Here is a 15,658-nt window from a genome sequence, read left to right as displayed (position 1 = left end):
TGAATTTTAACATTAATTGCACTGTTAATTTTGTATACGTAGTTTATGGGCTGGTGTTATGCATTTTGTAAAGTTCGTTTTTCTTGTGTATATTGTCGTTAAATAAATTTGTTAAAAAAAAATTATATATTTGCCTCCTCACAGTCCCTTTTCACAAAAAGAATTAAATTAAAATTTATTATTTTTAATTAAAAATAATGAGCCGTCAAAAGTATTAGATATTTGTAATAAGTCTGAGACTTGATTTAAATATTTTACAATATCAATATTTGTATTTGAGGTAAGTATCATCAAAATATAAGAAATGATCAAAGAGCATGATTTAATATCTCTGTCTGGACAAATTTACTACAGTCTCTATTAAAGTATATAACTTATTTAAACATTTTAATAAAATACAAATGAGATTTTAAAAATTAGAATATAAGATTAAACTTGTAGCATTTTAATAATATTTGGAATTACTTGAGGATAATCTCAAATGCATACTTTATAAATTGCATATGTCAGACATTTTGTATTATTAAAAAACACTTTCTGTTTACTTACATAACACGACCTATTTTTTTTACAGGAAGCACTACCTACTACGGTATTGGTGACTCTTACCTGTAAAAAAAGGATATCTAAACAAAAATATATTTTATAAGTTAATTATTCAATAGTTTTAAAAAATACAAAATAAAGCTAAAAAGAATAGATAAAAGAATGTTATTTTAAAAGATCATACAGCTTTTCCCTTCTTGTAACACTATTAATTTCAATGTCAAAATGATCAGTGTCGAAACTTGAATTATAGTTTTTATTTTTAGTTTAACTTTCATTAAAAATTGCTGCCTAGCCAGAGGTATTTTTGCAAAATATGTGTTTTATTCTTTTGACATTAAACATAAAGTCACGCTAATTGGAAAAATCAATTGTTTTGAAATACCTATTTCATTATAATCAAACTAAAATAGAAAAAAAAAATTGATATTTTTAATTTAGTTCTTACTACTAATTATTTATTTTTAACTAAAGATATAATTTGTCTGATAAATAAATATCATTTTATATTTATTGTATTAATAATCGTTACCAATACTATATTATAACATCATTTATAATACAAATATCTAAAACCTATATAATATACCTATTATTAGAATTATGATATTCCTATGAAATATATGTATTAATAATATTTATTTACATAAGTAACATTATTTAAGTATAATAGATATAAACATAAAAAAAATTACAAAAGCTTAGTACTATACACATTACAGCCTCCAGATATGGGGAACGGTGGCAAGAATCTCTGGCTGAAAAATAAACCATGCCTCCTACTACCATTAGAGGCAACAAGATGAGGTGTTATTCGTATAATAAAGATTTTTGCACTATTAGTTCAAAGTCCAAGTGTTCCAACAGCAAATGGAGCAAAATCATAATTTAGAAAAATAATTTTATTTAATTATTAGATAATATGTATTGTGTAGAATTAATTAACGAATAAAGTAAACAAGTCAATATTATACCTTATGTGACTATACTTTCTCTGAGGGTTGATACCTATTACTTTTTCACTGTATGATCATTAATATGATGATTGAATGTTTTATTTAAAAATTATTCTAATTAAAATTTTAATATTAAAATAATGATACCTAATACTCTCTATGTATAAGTATAACACTGTTTCTCAACACATTCCTCAACAATCACCATGGTACCAGCACAACCAACAAGTACTAGTTATTAGAACTAAGATAATACAATAATTTACTTGTTTTTCATCAAAATTTACCATCTTTTAGTATTAAATATTAATATATAAAAATTATTTACATACTGAACTTTACTTGATTTATATTTATTAAATATATCATGCACCTGCAACATAATAGACTCACTGCTGTTTTGTATACTTTATAGAATAAAAAATAATTAAATATGAACCATTTAATATAATAATATACTGACCTTATATCAAACAATGAGCTTTGGAAATAAGGTCTTTTGATAATAATGATTTGTGTTACTATAAATTTTATATTAGGCAACTAGTTAAATAATGTAACCGTGCTGGTAGTTTGCTGGTTTAGAATATTGAAGCAATTAAATGAAATATACACTAAATCGAAAGGTATGAAATTATAGTAGATATAATTAATTATAGAAAGCATATCGCCTATCTTCTACGTCTATCATAAGTCATAAGCGACGACATTGAATGTCAACAAACGACGTATTTTCGGAGTAAGATTTTATTAATTTAATGCGATCTATTGGTTTTATCTTATTTTCTTTATGCTACTAAATTATCAATGAAACTGATTTAAATTATACTGATATGAAGTATACATTTACATTACATTACATTAGCAGCCTGTAAATTTCCCACTGCTGGCCTAAGGCATCTTCTGCCTTTGAAGAGAAGGTTTGGAGCATATTCCACCACGCTGCTCCAATGCGGGAAACTTCGCCAATTTTCTGTACACTTACTAATAACTAGTACATACTTAAAAAATACTATTTTACAAAATAAAATCCCCCTCACCAGTAAGCAACGTGGCATCATAATGTAGGGCTACATACCATAACCGAAGTACCATAAACGCTCAGTCCTCGTGCGGCAGCAGTCTTATAGTAGCAGCTAATACAGCATATAACCTACAGGTAAATATATAGTATAATACTTGGTACCAAATGTGTATGTGTATGAAAGCTTACAATGGTAATTTCTAATAGGCTTCAAATAAAATCAACGCGATTTTATGGAATTTCATAGAATGATGAGTACCGTTTGTATTTTACTATTTATACATATTATATTGGAGTTGATTAGCTATCGAAATTGTTATGATTTTTTAAGATACGTTGTTTCTCTTGTTAAAAAGGGTTTCAGAAACAACGTACCTATCTTAAAAATAGTTCCAGGGGTGTCTGTATCCCTGGATCCCCGGCACAATATATGCAAGTTTTATATCGGCTTCTTCGCTCCAGAATACCAATTAGGATATTATATTAACTAACACACAAAAAGCGAACCGTATTCACCCCACTCAACAACATAATTTTCTTAACCGCGAATGCTGCATAGATTTTACACATCGATACTTATAGTACTAATATTTTATACCTGTTTAGTCTGTTTACGAATTAAAAGTATTCTTCAACCGTTTAAGTGACTTGAATCGGATCATACTCTTGGACAGGACCGGATCTACCGTATGGCTTCTTGGGCTTCAGCCCAGGGCGCCGTAGATTCAAAGAGCCCCCAGTTAAGTCAAGTAAAAATCAAATATAGACGAATCCATCATTTTATTAAATTAAACATGGTTTGTGGCCCTGCGAATACTGCAATTAATCAAACCCATTCAAGTATACATTCAGGTATGTCTTAAGTGGGGCCTCTAAGTAGTATTAGCCCAGGACCTCCTAAACTCACGGTCCGGTCCTGCTCTTGGATATAAGTAGACTTAATTTATCAACATTCAATTAATTAATTATCAAAAAAGAAGCAAATAAACCGACGACTTTTGGTAGATGCGTAGGTACATGGATATTAAGACGACCAGATTAAGAGCATTGACGGTATTTTGAAAGAATTTATAATATTACCTGAAATGTTCGAAGAAGAGATGCACATGCATTATACACCTCTTTCGATTTAAATTAATTTGTATTTTGCTTTGACAATTCTGATATTCTTTCACGAACGTTAACATATACCACCATTGTTTTAAGTTTTCAACATATAGAAACTACAGAAATGTTGAAAATTAAGGACATTGACAGAGGTCAAGCTTAGGGCAGCTCTAGGTTATCCACCTTTCGCATACTGCCACCTTCAAAAATACAATTTTATTATTGTAATATTTACAAAGACATTCTATAATTCAAATATTTGTAATATATACATATATGTGGCCACAGAAGAGGCCTCTTTTCGGAGTAAATCTTCATTCTTCAAAGCAAATTGATTCGGCTTCGGTCTGACGAATGCGCAACAATAGTATTAAGCATTCTAATCCCTTAACACATTGTAATAAACACAAATAAAGAGCCACAGCATTAAAGTAGAATATTTAAATATTTTAATTATAATTATTTTTATTTGTTCGTCTTAAATACTTAAATACGGTTATAATTCCTAAGGTAGCGAAGAATTTTATGAATAAAGCCTAACGAACGATAAAAATGTTTTTTAAGTGATGACTATTTATTAAAAAAATTCAAACGACCTATTTTTTAAAAATGAAAGAGGATTTTATTAATTGATTATTAAATAAAATAACATTTGATTATTTTCAAAACAAACGTATCAAGCACATTAAAATTAAGTTTAAAAATAAGTACATGTCCAAAATAGATATGTTTCAGTGCCATCTGTTATTGGTATGTGGTACTTAAAAGTATCTTGAAAGAGCCCTTCATTGTACCAAAATGATACGAACAATAACATTAATGCATAATGCAATATTATTTTATTATCATTAAAGATATATCTAATATGTAATTTCGTATTATATTCGTATAATAATGTCTTAATATTTTTACTAGCTGCCTATTCAACCTTTTCGAAAACTGAACATAATTTCGGTACGATGGGTTTAAGCGATGTAGATCCCAAAAACGCCATTAATAACGGGCACCTATATGGGTGAGGCCACCTTTATACGTATATATTTGGACATAGGCGTGCATATTACATTTTAATAGAGGTGGGAACATACAGTTCACTTAAATTTTGATAAATCATACTTACCAAAGACCTTTACTAATGTTCACTTCTGTGTAAATTACGGCTACTAGTAATTTGACACTTTTTACCGAATTGTTATTATAAGTCATAATCTAAAAAGTTCTAAAATATACTTAAATAAAAAAATAGTTAATAATTTAATTTTTAATTTATGTACCATCTGTTTTCGGTATCTGGTACTTAAACGCTTCTAAAAGCGCCATCTCTTATAACATAATCATATGAATTAGTACATTGTTGCTTCAACAGTATTTTGTAGACACACAGATGGAGCTAGTAGGCTTAGATATCTATTAGTCTGGTTAAGTGTGAATAAGAAAAATAAATTCACGTTATTTTAGTGACAGTTAATTTTTTTTTTGGTCATATAATGAAATTAGCATGCCCTTAAATTGTTTAGAATAAATAATAAAAAATAAAGCAAAACAATATGACATTGACATATTTCTTACTGTAACTGTCAATATATAATTCCATATTTTTTAAGATTGTAATTCTAAATTAATACTTACCTTGCTTAAATTTCTAATTTTACTAATTTTGTTTGTTTGTTTTTATCGAAAATAATAAAAAATGAAATTGTATTAGGTTAATTTCTTATATTTTCGAGCGAATAATATGATTGACAAATCTAGTAAATATTGAAAAATTATACTTTTTTGCTTTTTTTTTTATGTTTGTATTATTTTATCATAATATTAAAAAAAAATTAGTTTATTAATTATAATATTCTAGTGGTAGTACAATCTTAAAAATTAAGAAATCGATAAAAAAGGAAGAAATATATTATTTTTAATTACAATTGTAACTTATTGTTGTTATCAATCATTATTGAGTAATAAAAAAGTGTAATAAATATTATTGTAAAAATTTAACTATAATAATTAAGATTACCAATTTATATAACAAAATCTCATTTTTCAAGGGAAATGGGAGAACGAATTTCTTAGAATAGCAACATCTATAAACTCCATCTAATTCGGAGTTTCATTGTACTGGCAATTAATCACTAAACAAAAACTAGCCTAAGTAAACTTTTACAAAAAATATATTACCTATATATGAATGAATTGTGTATATTTGGTCCGACATTTTATTTATTTTATAAAATAAATATGTATAACTTTTAGCCGCAAAATAATCATGGATTAAAATTATTGTATAAAAAAAAATTAAAATATAGCGTTTTTATATTTTATAGTTAATGTCCGTAATAAAAAAAAAACAGAATTGTTCTACGTTTATAAGCATTTATAAGTCAAATAAATATCACATGGGTTGTAAAATTGTATCCATAGCGATACTTAACGACCTGATTTTTAATTCTATGATGCTACTCTTTGTAAGGAAAAAAGTAAAAATATTTAATTTCGCACTTGTGCAAGTGTGTTTGTACGCTGTCGCGTTAGAGGAGCGCGCGCTTGTACGAGCAGTTGGCTTGCCGTGCCGTACGGCAGCTGGCTGCATACATAGCTGTAGTTGTCTGCCAGCAATCGCTCCGATTGCCGCGTGCTATAGTAATTATCACGATACATCTTAACTAAACTACATATTTTGATAAAACCATGACATACAACGGAAGCTGTTAACTCTTTCTCACAGTGAAATTCGTGTTTTAGCATTAAAATGTGAAGATTTTTGAATATTCAATACACTTTCTTGTTGTGAACGAAATAAATCTCGTCGTTTACCGTAGTTTACAACTTACTCGAATCGTTCATTTGTTTCGCACATAAAATATAACTATGCAACAATGTGGATTTTGTTCAATGTTGTCGGGATTGTTAAGAAGAGCCATGTGTATAAGCAGCAGACGAGGCAGTAGCGAGTCTTACTACCGAGAGCTCGGCGATCAAGAGACATTGGTATGATTTACTTTAGGATTTTAACATAATGGTTACCTTAGCTGTACACATAATACATTTGCATGTATTTCTCATTCTCATAATAAGTTTATCGGACAGTTGCGCTGTGTAGTACACAAGCTAATCAATTTGTTTATATATACAACTTCTAATTGGAGAACGCTTACGCTACGTACAAATGACTTCACAATTCACATGCTTTAATACTTAATCTGTCAAATATGAGTATTTTACATTGGCATGTTTTCATTTGTTCTGTAATTTTTATTTAATTTAATATAATGACGATAGTAAAATGTTATCGTAATTATACACGATTTACTTGTTATTATTACTTGATTTACCGTTATTTTTTTGACATAAGTGAAAGTTGATTTTCACTCACTTAGTCATTCTGAGTCCTCTATATCTTTAAATAGTACTTGTAACTTTTTACAAAATTACTTAAGTTATAAAAATAGTTTGTGATTTTATTTCTTTGTGTTTATAGAATCAAGCAACAAGCAAAGTTTACCTAACAATAAATATGAACTCCAGTTAAAAATATATAATTATAAATAAATTAAAAAAAAAAATTGGTTAAATCAATATCATATTGGTAGTTATCTGACAAGTATAATAGTAATTTTAGCATGTGTTTAGAATTGTTCAGTCAGTTACAGAATATAGTATACAGTATAAAATATTGTGAAGCTAATAGTTTAGTTTTTAGTGGATGTCATATCTAACACATACAAATATATATTTAATATAAAATAGATATTTATCATATTTATGTAGTATGAATAATCAATAAAAAAACGTAAGATGTTTTTAATAAATTATGGAATAAAAATAAAAACAATCAAATATATATTATAAACAATATAATTTCACATTATAATCTGCATTTAATTTATCATATGTGAAATTAATATTTATTTATTGTTAAACAGCTTGTAAGAAATCCAAAAAAATGCTTTGATATTAATAAGGTGTTCTTATTTAAGATGATGAAAATTCTTACCGCATACATGTAATTTTTCTAAAAATATATTAATACACTTTTTTTAATTTAAAGAAAATGAACTAGTATTAAATACTTTTACATTACTAATAAACAATACATAACATGACAAAACAAAGCTTAATTCAATGTTGATCAAAAGCAGTCAGAATGGGAATGTCTATTTTAAGATTCTGAGGAGTCTTAAAAATCCCTAATTAATAATAAATAAATGATGCAACATGGAGTATAATAAATTATTTATCATTTCAACCTCTTAAATTATTTTAAGCCTATAAGTCTCTGAGCATACACCTACGTACCTTCTTATAATATACTTTAATTACCACATCTTACTGGCTACCAGTAGTAATAATCAAACTTTATTAATATTTATTGGTTAGAATGTATATTCTACTATATAATAAAATCATAATAATATATCTAAGATGATTTAGAAATAAATTTATTGATAAAGAATATACAACCATTGATGGGACTCAAGAGCACTTGAAAATCTTATCTTTACATCTTTTGTTGCAAATGTTTATTTCATAATAGACTTTAATGAGTATATCCGTAAATGTGTGAAAATTAATTGATTTACTGATTAATTTAATTGTTATAAAAATGTTATAAAATATTAGTCAAATAAAAAAAAAATTAGCACATTTATCCCCAATTGCTTTTCTAATATGATTTAATCATATATGAAACTGAATATTTATTAAAACAATAGCTATATCGAAGTTATACTTAGTATTATGGCCGTGTGATATCAAATTGTTTTTGTTTTGTCTTTAATTGCTGACCTACCTTACATTAGTAACCGTGACCGCTGCTATCTAATTACTCTAATATGCATAAAATATGCTTAAGAAACTTTGTTGAAAACAAAGCTGATTAGACGATAACATTTCAACCGACGAACCGGTATTTTATTGCTTACGCTCGATATATAAATTATATTAAATACTGATACGAAATACGCACCCCAAGACATCAAAGTGGTCGACGTCACGAGGTATATATTTTAAAATTTTTTTTTAGATAGCTGTAGTCAATATATAGTAATAAATCGATATATCTATTATCAAATAAAACATTCGAATCGATTTCGTAGTTTCAAATTTGGTATTGACGATCGGAAGTAATATATTAAATGTGTAAATAGCTCCGCAACGTGCTTATAAAATTAACCAGTAGTTAGTTTTGCCACGCTCGCTTTCAAAATGAAATTAATGTAAACAAACCAAGTAGTAGATAGGTCAATTAGGGTTAGCAGTAAAGTGAGTGACGTAATCGATTGTTTTGATAATTACATTAATTTGAAAACTTGGTTGGTGCATGCTGCTTTTATGTTTATTTTAAAACAGAGATAGAATACATTTTCTTTATTTATGTAATTGCGTACATTTACAAAAAAAAATATTTTATCTCGAAAAAGAATGAAATATAAAAACACAATTAATTATCATTTAATTTAGATACTGCTCATTTTTATTTGCGACAAGCGGAAGCGGGTATTCTATCCGAAGTGACAGTATATTGTTTGGTCCCTGTGGCCTATTCATAAGGAATAAAAGTTAAGGGACGACAGTTAGCACTTTTTTACATTTATTTTTATGAATATCATTTAAGAGTATAGTAGACCTTAAGTGATGTCGCAGTTCAATTTGCAGTAATAAATAATTACATTTTCTTAGCTTCATATAGAATTTTATAATGTAATGTGAATGGTTCACACTTTTTGATATAATTCCGAAAGGGACACTTCGACATAGACTCTTGTAGTATCTTAGAAATGAATAAAATTAGAAATGAAACTTCTAGCCACGGCAAATCATCCGTCTTTACAATATCGTCAGGTAATCTTCCGAAAAACGGAATATTATATTTTTTGAGTACGCTGTTTGCTGGGATATGAAAAGAGCCACTTTTGACCTTATCATTAATACAGAGTTTCCATTATATCAAATATCAGTTTGGGTATTTATTATTTTAACAATATTATTGGGTAATAAAAAAAATACATAAGTAAAGGTCAGCCTAAAAATATTTTAATTACGAAAAAAGTAATGAAACAAAACCTGCCACGTGCTCGTCAGTAGTTCCGGGTAACGCTAAGTGCAGATATACCAGAGTCCAGACCATAACACAAAAAAATGTAGCTAAAATCGAATAAATGTTTTCTGCGGTTGAAATGCTGGTTTTCTCATAAAAGAACACCGACCGAAACGTTGAGGTATTTTTTATTCGCTAACAAATTTTTAACATAAGAATTAGCCTTAAAACGATCGTTTCATTCCCAAGGCATGCTTTCGTATATAAACTCTCTAAGTATTATAAACGTTTTTTCCTATTTAATATTTATTTCTGTTAAACATTTCTTAATATTGTAATTACGTAACATTTATAAATTTTGTAAAACAATGTTACACATTGTATCATAAAAACGTTACTAAGTCTACGTTGTCATCAAGTAAAATGCGTAACGTGACTATCATTATTAAACTTTTATGTAGCACAAATTCTAATAAATTCCTTAATAATTGATTCGAATATTAAGTTAAATATCATAAGCTTAAATTGCACTACTTTCAGTTAGAAAATGTATGTAACATTTTCTAACTGAAAGTAGTGCTAACATAGCAAAATGAGCTATTTTTAAAAAAGGGGAGGACTAAAGGTCCCTCCTGTACAGCTCATTGTTACAGAAACCTCTTCATTAATGTTTCATCCTTCAACTCCCTATAGTTTCAAATTATGTTTTTAAAATCTAGTAATTATATTTGTTGACGAGTAATCTTTGTCTTGAACTAGAAGATTTAAAACGCTTTTTCAAACATTTAGGACTAAGATCGATGTGCAATTATTGTGATCATCAAATTTGAACCCAGGAAACACCTCCAGTTTCATATATTAAGAACACAGTCTTAAATATTATTGTGAGAGAAACATGGTTATTACATTTAATGTTGTACTATTATATTTAAAAGTTAACATCAATTATCTAAAATTTCTTTTAGATAATGGCTTAAAAAATATTTAAAAATAAATAAGGGAATCATACATTTGCAGTCTTGTAAACCATTAATACGGATATTATTAAAAGTGTGCACTAAAAAACATAATATTGTTTGGTAGTGCGATAAACGACTAATATTTACAATAAAAAAATCTTTCTTAAATCGCCTTATAGCAATTAATTCGGTTCCATTCAACTGCTGGTGGTCAATCCGAATTGAAATATGATTGCTACAGACGTGGGAATATTCATTTTGTTTTTAAAATATCGAAATGCTTTCTATCAATAAATTCCCATTATAACCAAACTTTCAGAAAGAGTAATCATTAATTCGAGAAACATTAATGTATTATCTATTATTTCCAGCATCAATGATTAATCAACGCACATGCACAACTTTTTATTAATTTATTTTTTAATAATAGGTACGTAGTTTGTTGTTATATGGAAAAACTATGTTATTCTACATTCAAAATTAAGAATCTTTATAAATTGGTAAATCAATTATAACTGCATATTTTCTATTACAACTAACCTAATGAGATTTTTTGTATAAATATATATGTATATTCCTGCGCCTTCTCGCAGGTCGCCTTGTCCAACACATTGCGATTGGCACAACTCTTATTAGGAATCTTTGCACTCGAATACTTCCGTTTTATCAATAATACTTCACGCTCTGTCACGCCTTACGATTTGACCTTTAACCAATCGCTTAGCGATAATTTTAATAACGAGTTCAAATAGCCCGTATAACGAATAAAATATGGCAATGGACTCCGTTCCTCTTTTGAACCAAGAACTGCTAAGGGAAATGTGTTCTTTGCAGAAAATGCTTTAAAGATTAGGGCACTAACAGTGTGATTGTGCATTGTGCATGGTGGTTTGAGATAGAACCTATGTTCAACAATAGATATACATATGTATACTTTGTATAAATCATGGAGAGCCTAAAATCTATGAACTGTCACATTCAAGTTCGGTTCGCTTTTTAATAAAAAATATTATAAAGCAAACATAATTAAAATTTCAATTACTCAATGTAACTTGCGATTGTATAATTGTATAAAAGTTCAAACAGAGAGAGTTCATAAGACATATTCTGTAGCCGTGCTAGGGATTTTGTCAGACTGGATTATGGACATGGAGCTATGTTTTAAATTATTCGTTGAGATTACTTCACTTTATTTTATTCTACTTTCATTTGACATGTTAAGTATAATCAAGCCTTCGTGATAATTTCTACAAATTACATTCTACATTAGTTAATAACTTCAAGTTTTAAATTTTATATTCTTAATATTTATTATATTTTATTTGTGACGTAGGTATTACATGTACAAAGGTTTATTTTATAAGTATAATAGATCATCGCTACTGTAATATCATTAGACTTATTTCAGAAACAAAACATTTATAATGTAGTATTCATGTAAAATCAAATCAGAACGTATAAAGTAACAAAATGTGTAGGATTGAGATTTACCTGCAATCGTATGTATTTTAAGAATAAGTATGTTGTTAATAAGGTTCTACCCTTTCTTTGAAAATACTTTTTCTTAAAATAAATACCATGGATGAACGTTAAACAATATCAAATATTCAATCGATATTACGTTATACAATATCGTGCAAGAAGTAGGTAGTGTGAAACTCCAAGGAGCAACTCCAATTTATGTCAAACTGATATTTGATTCAAGTCTAGTATGTTAAGGATCTCAATTCATATATTTAATCAAAGTAACTCGAGTTGAATATTGTTACTTCATTGTTAGACTATTTCCCAGTACTAATGTGACTTTACATTGAAAACGTCGGACTTTTCAACTTCTGTAACTCGTTGAAAAATTAAAAGAGCTCGTATTAGAAAAGTTTGATTCCTTGTATTTCTGTTTTACTAATGAAATAACTAATTCAATTCAATTCTTAGTTTAATGGCTTTTAGAAGAAATTAACTAATCTGATTGACATAAACTCATATTTCATAATTGCTTATGTTTGTCTATTTGTTTTTAAAATACCTGCTAAAAAGTTTGTTTGCTAAGACACTATTTTTTCTATGCTTGAGTTTTTTTTTCTTATAGCATTACTAAGTTAACAGATGCTGTCATAACCCGTTTAATTCGCCATGTTTACATATAACATAATATGTTGAGATTACTTAATAGAATTACTTGTAATCATTTCTGATGGCTTTTATCTATTTGGTTTACTTTATTAGAATGCAATTGATTACTAATTAAATATAAAGACGTATGTTGTACCAAATCAAGGACAGGAAAATAATGACTTCATAATAGATTATAAATGCAAGGATATAATAAATTAATTTAAAATTTGTTATAATTGCTTTGAATAACGCGATAGCGGTATTACGTAAACAACACATAAAATAACATAAACGTTCGATTACCTATAAATACGATACATTGTATTATAACTATTTCATCAAAACAAAAGCACTCGCCTAACAAGCATCTGATATTCAAGATATAAATGACTAGATAACATGGAGGGTCACGTGTCTATCATATGACGAAAACGATATAATAAGCTGAATTTATTGCAGCTTCCAATAAACTGCATTATACAATTATTAAGTTTGAGTAAATACGTTAATTACAACATGATACCTAATAAAAAAAAACTCGAAATTTGCGATGATAGTCTTGATGAAGCGTCTTGATACACTGAAGTATTGAAAAAAATACCTGGTTTATTTTGACTCCCTTTGAGATGTTTTTATACAGTGGATAAACTTACAGTTGCTTTACAATCTGTTGTACAACAATATTATGTATATTCACAATAATAAACAAAAAAGAACTTTGAAAGTGATGGCGATAATCGAATAGACACGACGAGGAAAGGTAATAATAGCATATAGTTTCCGACTTTGCAAAGTTGATACATCCTTCCTGGGGTATGGTATTCGTTTCTATAATAAGACTACAGTTATTAATAATTTGGCTTATTTAAAAAATTAAAGCTCATATCAAAAAAACATTGATTAATAAAAGCACTTTATATTAACGATAAAAAGCCTGTTTTCTAGGTAGACTATATATATACTTAATTTTACTTTATGGATATACTCTCCAATTAAAATGATGGAAAAGAGTAATTCTTCTCGGTAGAATCTACTTTCTGAACCGGTTGTAACTTTACATTAAGTTAAACACTGTAACATGATTCAAAAGCGCTTGTATAAGCCTATTTAAATAAAGAATATTTTCATTTTTTAACCCACGATGCCAAAACTGCCAAAAAAACCCTTGAGTTACTTTCGCCGCTTCTTCTTAGATCAGGGTATTTTTAATTTCCGAACCGTACTTTTTAATTTGACAATCAGCCAACATTGATTAGAGTTGATTTTGTAATCAAGCATGTACTTAGATATGATTATGGAAATATCAACTATAAGAAGATCATTAAATCTGTTCTCGTTATTGAAGGGCTGTGGCTAACTTCTACTGGATCCATTGACTCAAAATTTAGTAATTTTTACTTGATGCTGCAGCATTATCAGCTCCATGTTACCCAACTCCTTAACATAAATGGAGGATTCGGGTATGAACTCATTGGAATAGTCTCTATGATTAAGTACCATAACTAAACTACATAATATACTAAACTATAATAAGAACCGGGAGCTTCGGGGAGATGATAATGTCCAGCAGTGATTCGTGATTGGTTAATTATGGTGATGACGAATCTATTATACATTTTAGAGGTACGTTTTAGACAGGAATTTTTAATGTTATCATCTAATCCAATCTGTAAGTATCGAGTTTCCTCTAAGAACGTTTTGCAACCAATTTTAATTAATTAATTGGAGGTGTCATCATTATTTATCGTTAGAAACTAAATTAATAAGAGAATGACTAAAGTGTAAACTTTCTAATAGACATTGTAATCAGGTTTTAAACGCAACTAAATGAAAATACTAATAAACAAATATAAATATATTATCTAGAAGTCATTGAATTTAATGGATTTAATATCGAAATATTTAGATTATACAATATATAATTTTGCGGATATATTATGTTATCGACTAAAAATATTTATTTGTTAACGATCTATATTTATGGATAGGTTTCGATCGGGTGTATGACGATTTTTTTTTTGCATATTACTGGAAGTCAATTGTCAACATTTCACGAGTGAGATACGAAGTGAATGGTTACAGAATCGCACTGCTGAACTGTAAAATAACGTAAGTCGTAAATTAAGCGTACAATACAACTGTGAGATTAGATCAATAATTTTATGGTTTGGTTGTATGTAAATTTGGCTTTTGCAATAAATACTTTTTTCTTGATAATCATTATCGTAAAATTAAAAAAATGAACATAATATGTTTATAAATTTTTCTATTCTTCATTTATTTCAAAATCATATCTGAGTAATAAAATCAAATAAACAATGTATCATCCATAATTGTAATTTTTCTCGATCTGCTTCTACACTATCTAGCAGAAGTTTTTTTTATTGACATCAGCATACTTATAAATATTAGGCTGGTTGGGTGATAATCAGAATTTCAACCGACGCATGCCGATTTCTCTGTCAAGCACAAGATTCATTTTAAACACAAATTAAGTACGTGAAACTTCTTTCAGTGGCGCACGCCCGTATTCGAACCCGTATTCTTCTGGGTCATCTTGGTTCCGGTCTAAATATAACAAGTTAATAATGTTATAATATTATTTAAATTTCAGTATTTCGGATTCAGGTTTAACATTGTTATTATTATTTTCTTATAATTTAATATTTAGAAAAGAAGATGTCTAACTTACCTATCTTTGCTAATTTATTAATTTATACCTTGATAGACGAGCGGTTCACGGCTTCCGAAGTAAGTTAAGTGACATCGCGACCATCGCTTTTGATGATATTGATGATGTCCTCCTGACCTGTCGTGACAACTATCAGAATTTAGTCTGCTACTGAGTTTTTATATAAAAACTCCAATAACTTTTTATAGGCTCGACTTAATTTTGACCTGGCTCTTGACGTATCCTATC

General features: G+C 28.0%; 1 protein-coding gene across 2 annotated transcripts in view; it reads left to right on the top strand.

The window, feature by feature from the left end:
* Positions 1-6,197: 6,197 nt before the first annotated feature.
* Positions 6,198-15,658, top strand: part of LOC113402499 (3',5'-cyclic-AMP phosphodiesterase 4A-like) — a 146,232-nt gene continuing 136,771 nt past the window's right edge. For both annotated transcript variants that reach the window (XM_026642780.2, XM_026642788.2), the window contains exon 1: positions 6,198-6,615. In XM_026642780.2, coding sequence (XP_026498565.1) covers positions 6,496-6,615 — 120 coding nt within the window. In that variant the 5' untranslated portion in view covers positions 6,198-6,495. The remainder of the gene's footprint in view (positions 6,616-15,658) is intronic.

This window comes from Vanessa tameamea, chromosome Z (genome assembly GCF_037043105.1).
Source record: "Vanessa tameamea isolate UH-Manoa-2023 chromosome Z, ilVanTame1 primary haplotype, whole genome shotgun sequence".
NCBI lineage: Eukaryota > Metazoa > Arthropoda > Insecta > Lepidoptera > Nymphalidae > Vanessa > Vanessa tameamea.
Note: the sequence above shows the minus strand (reverse complement) of the source record. Positions and strands in the feature narration are given on the sequence as shown.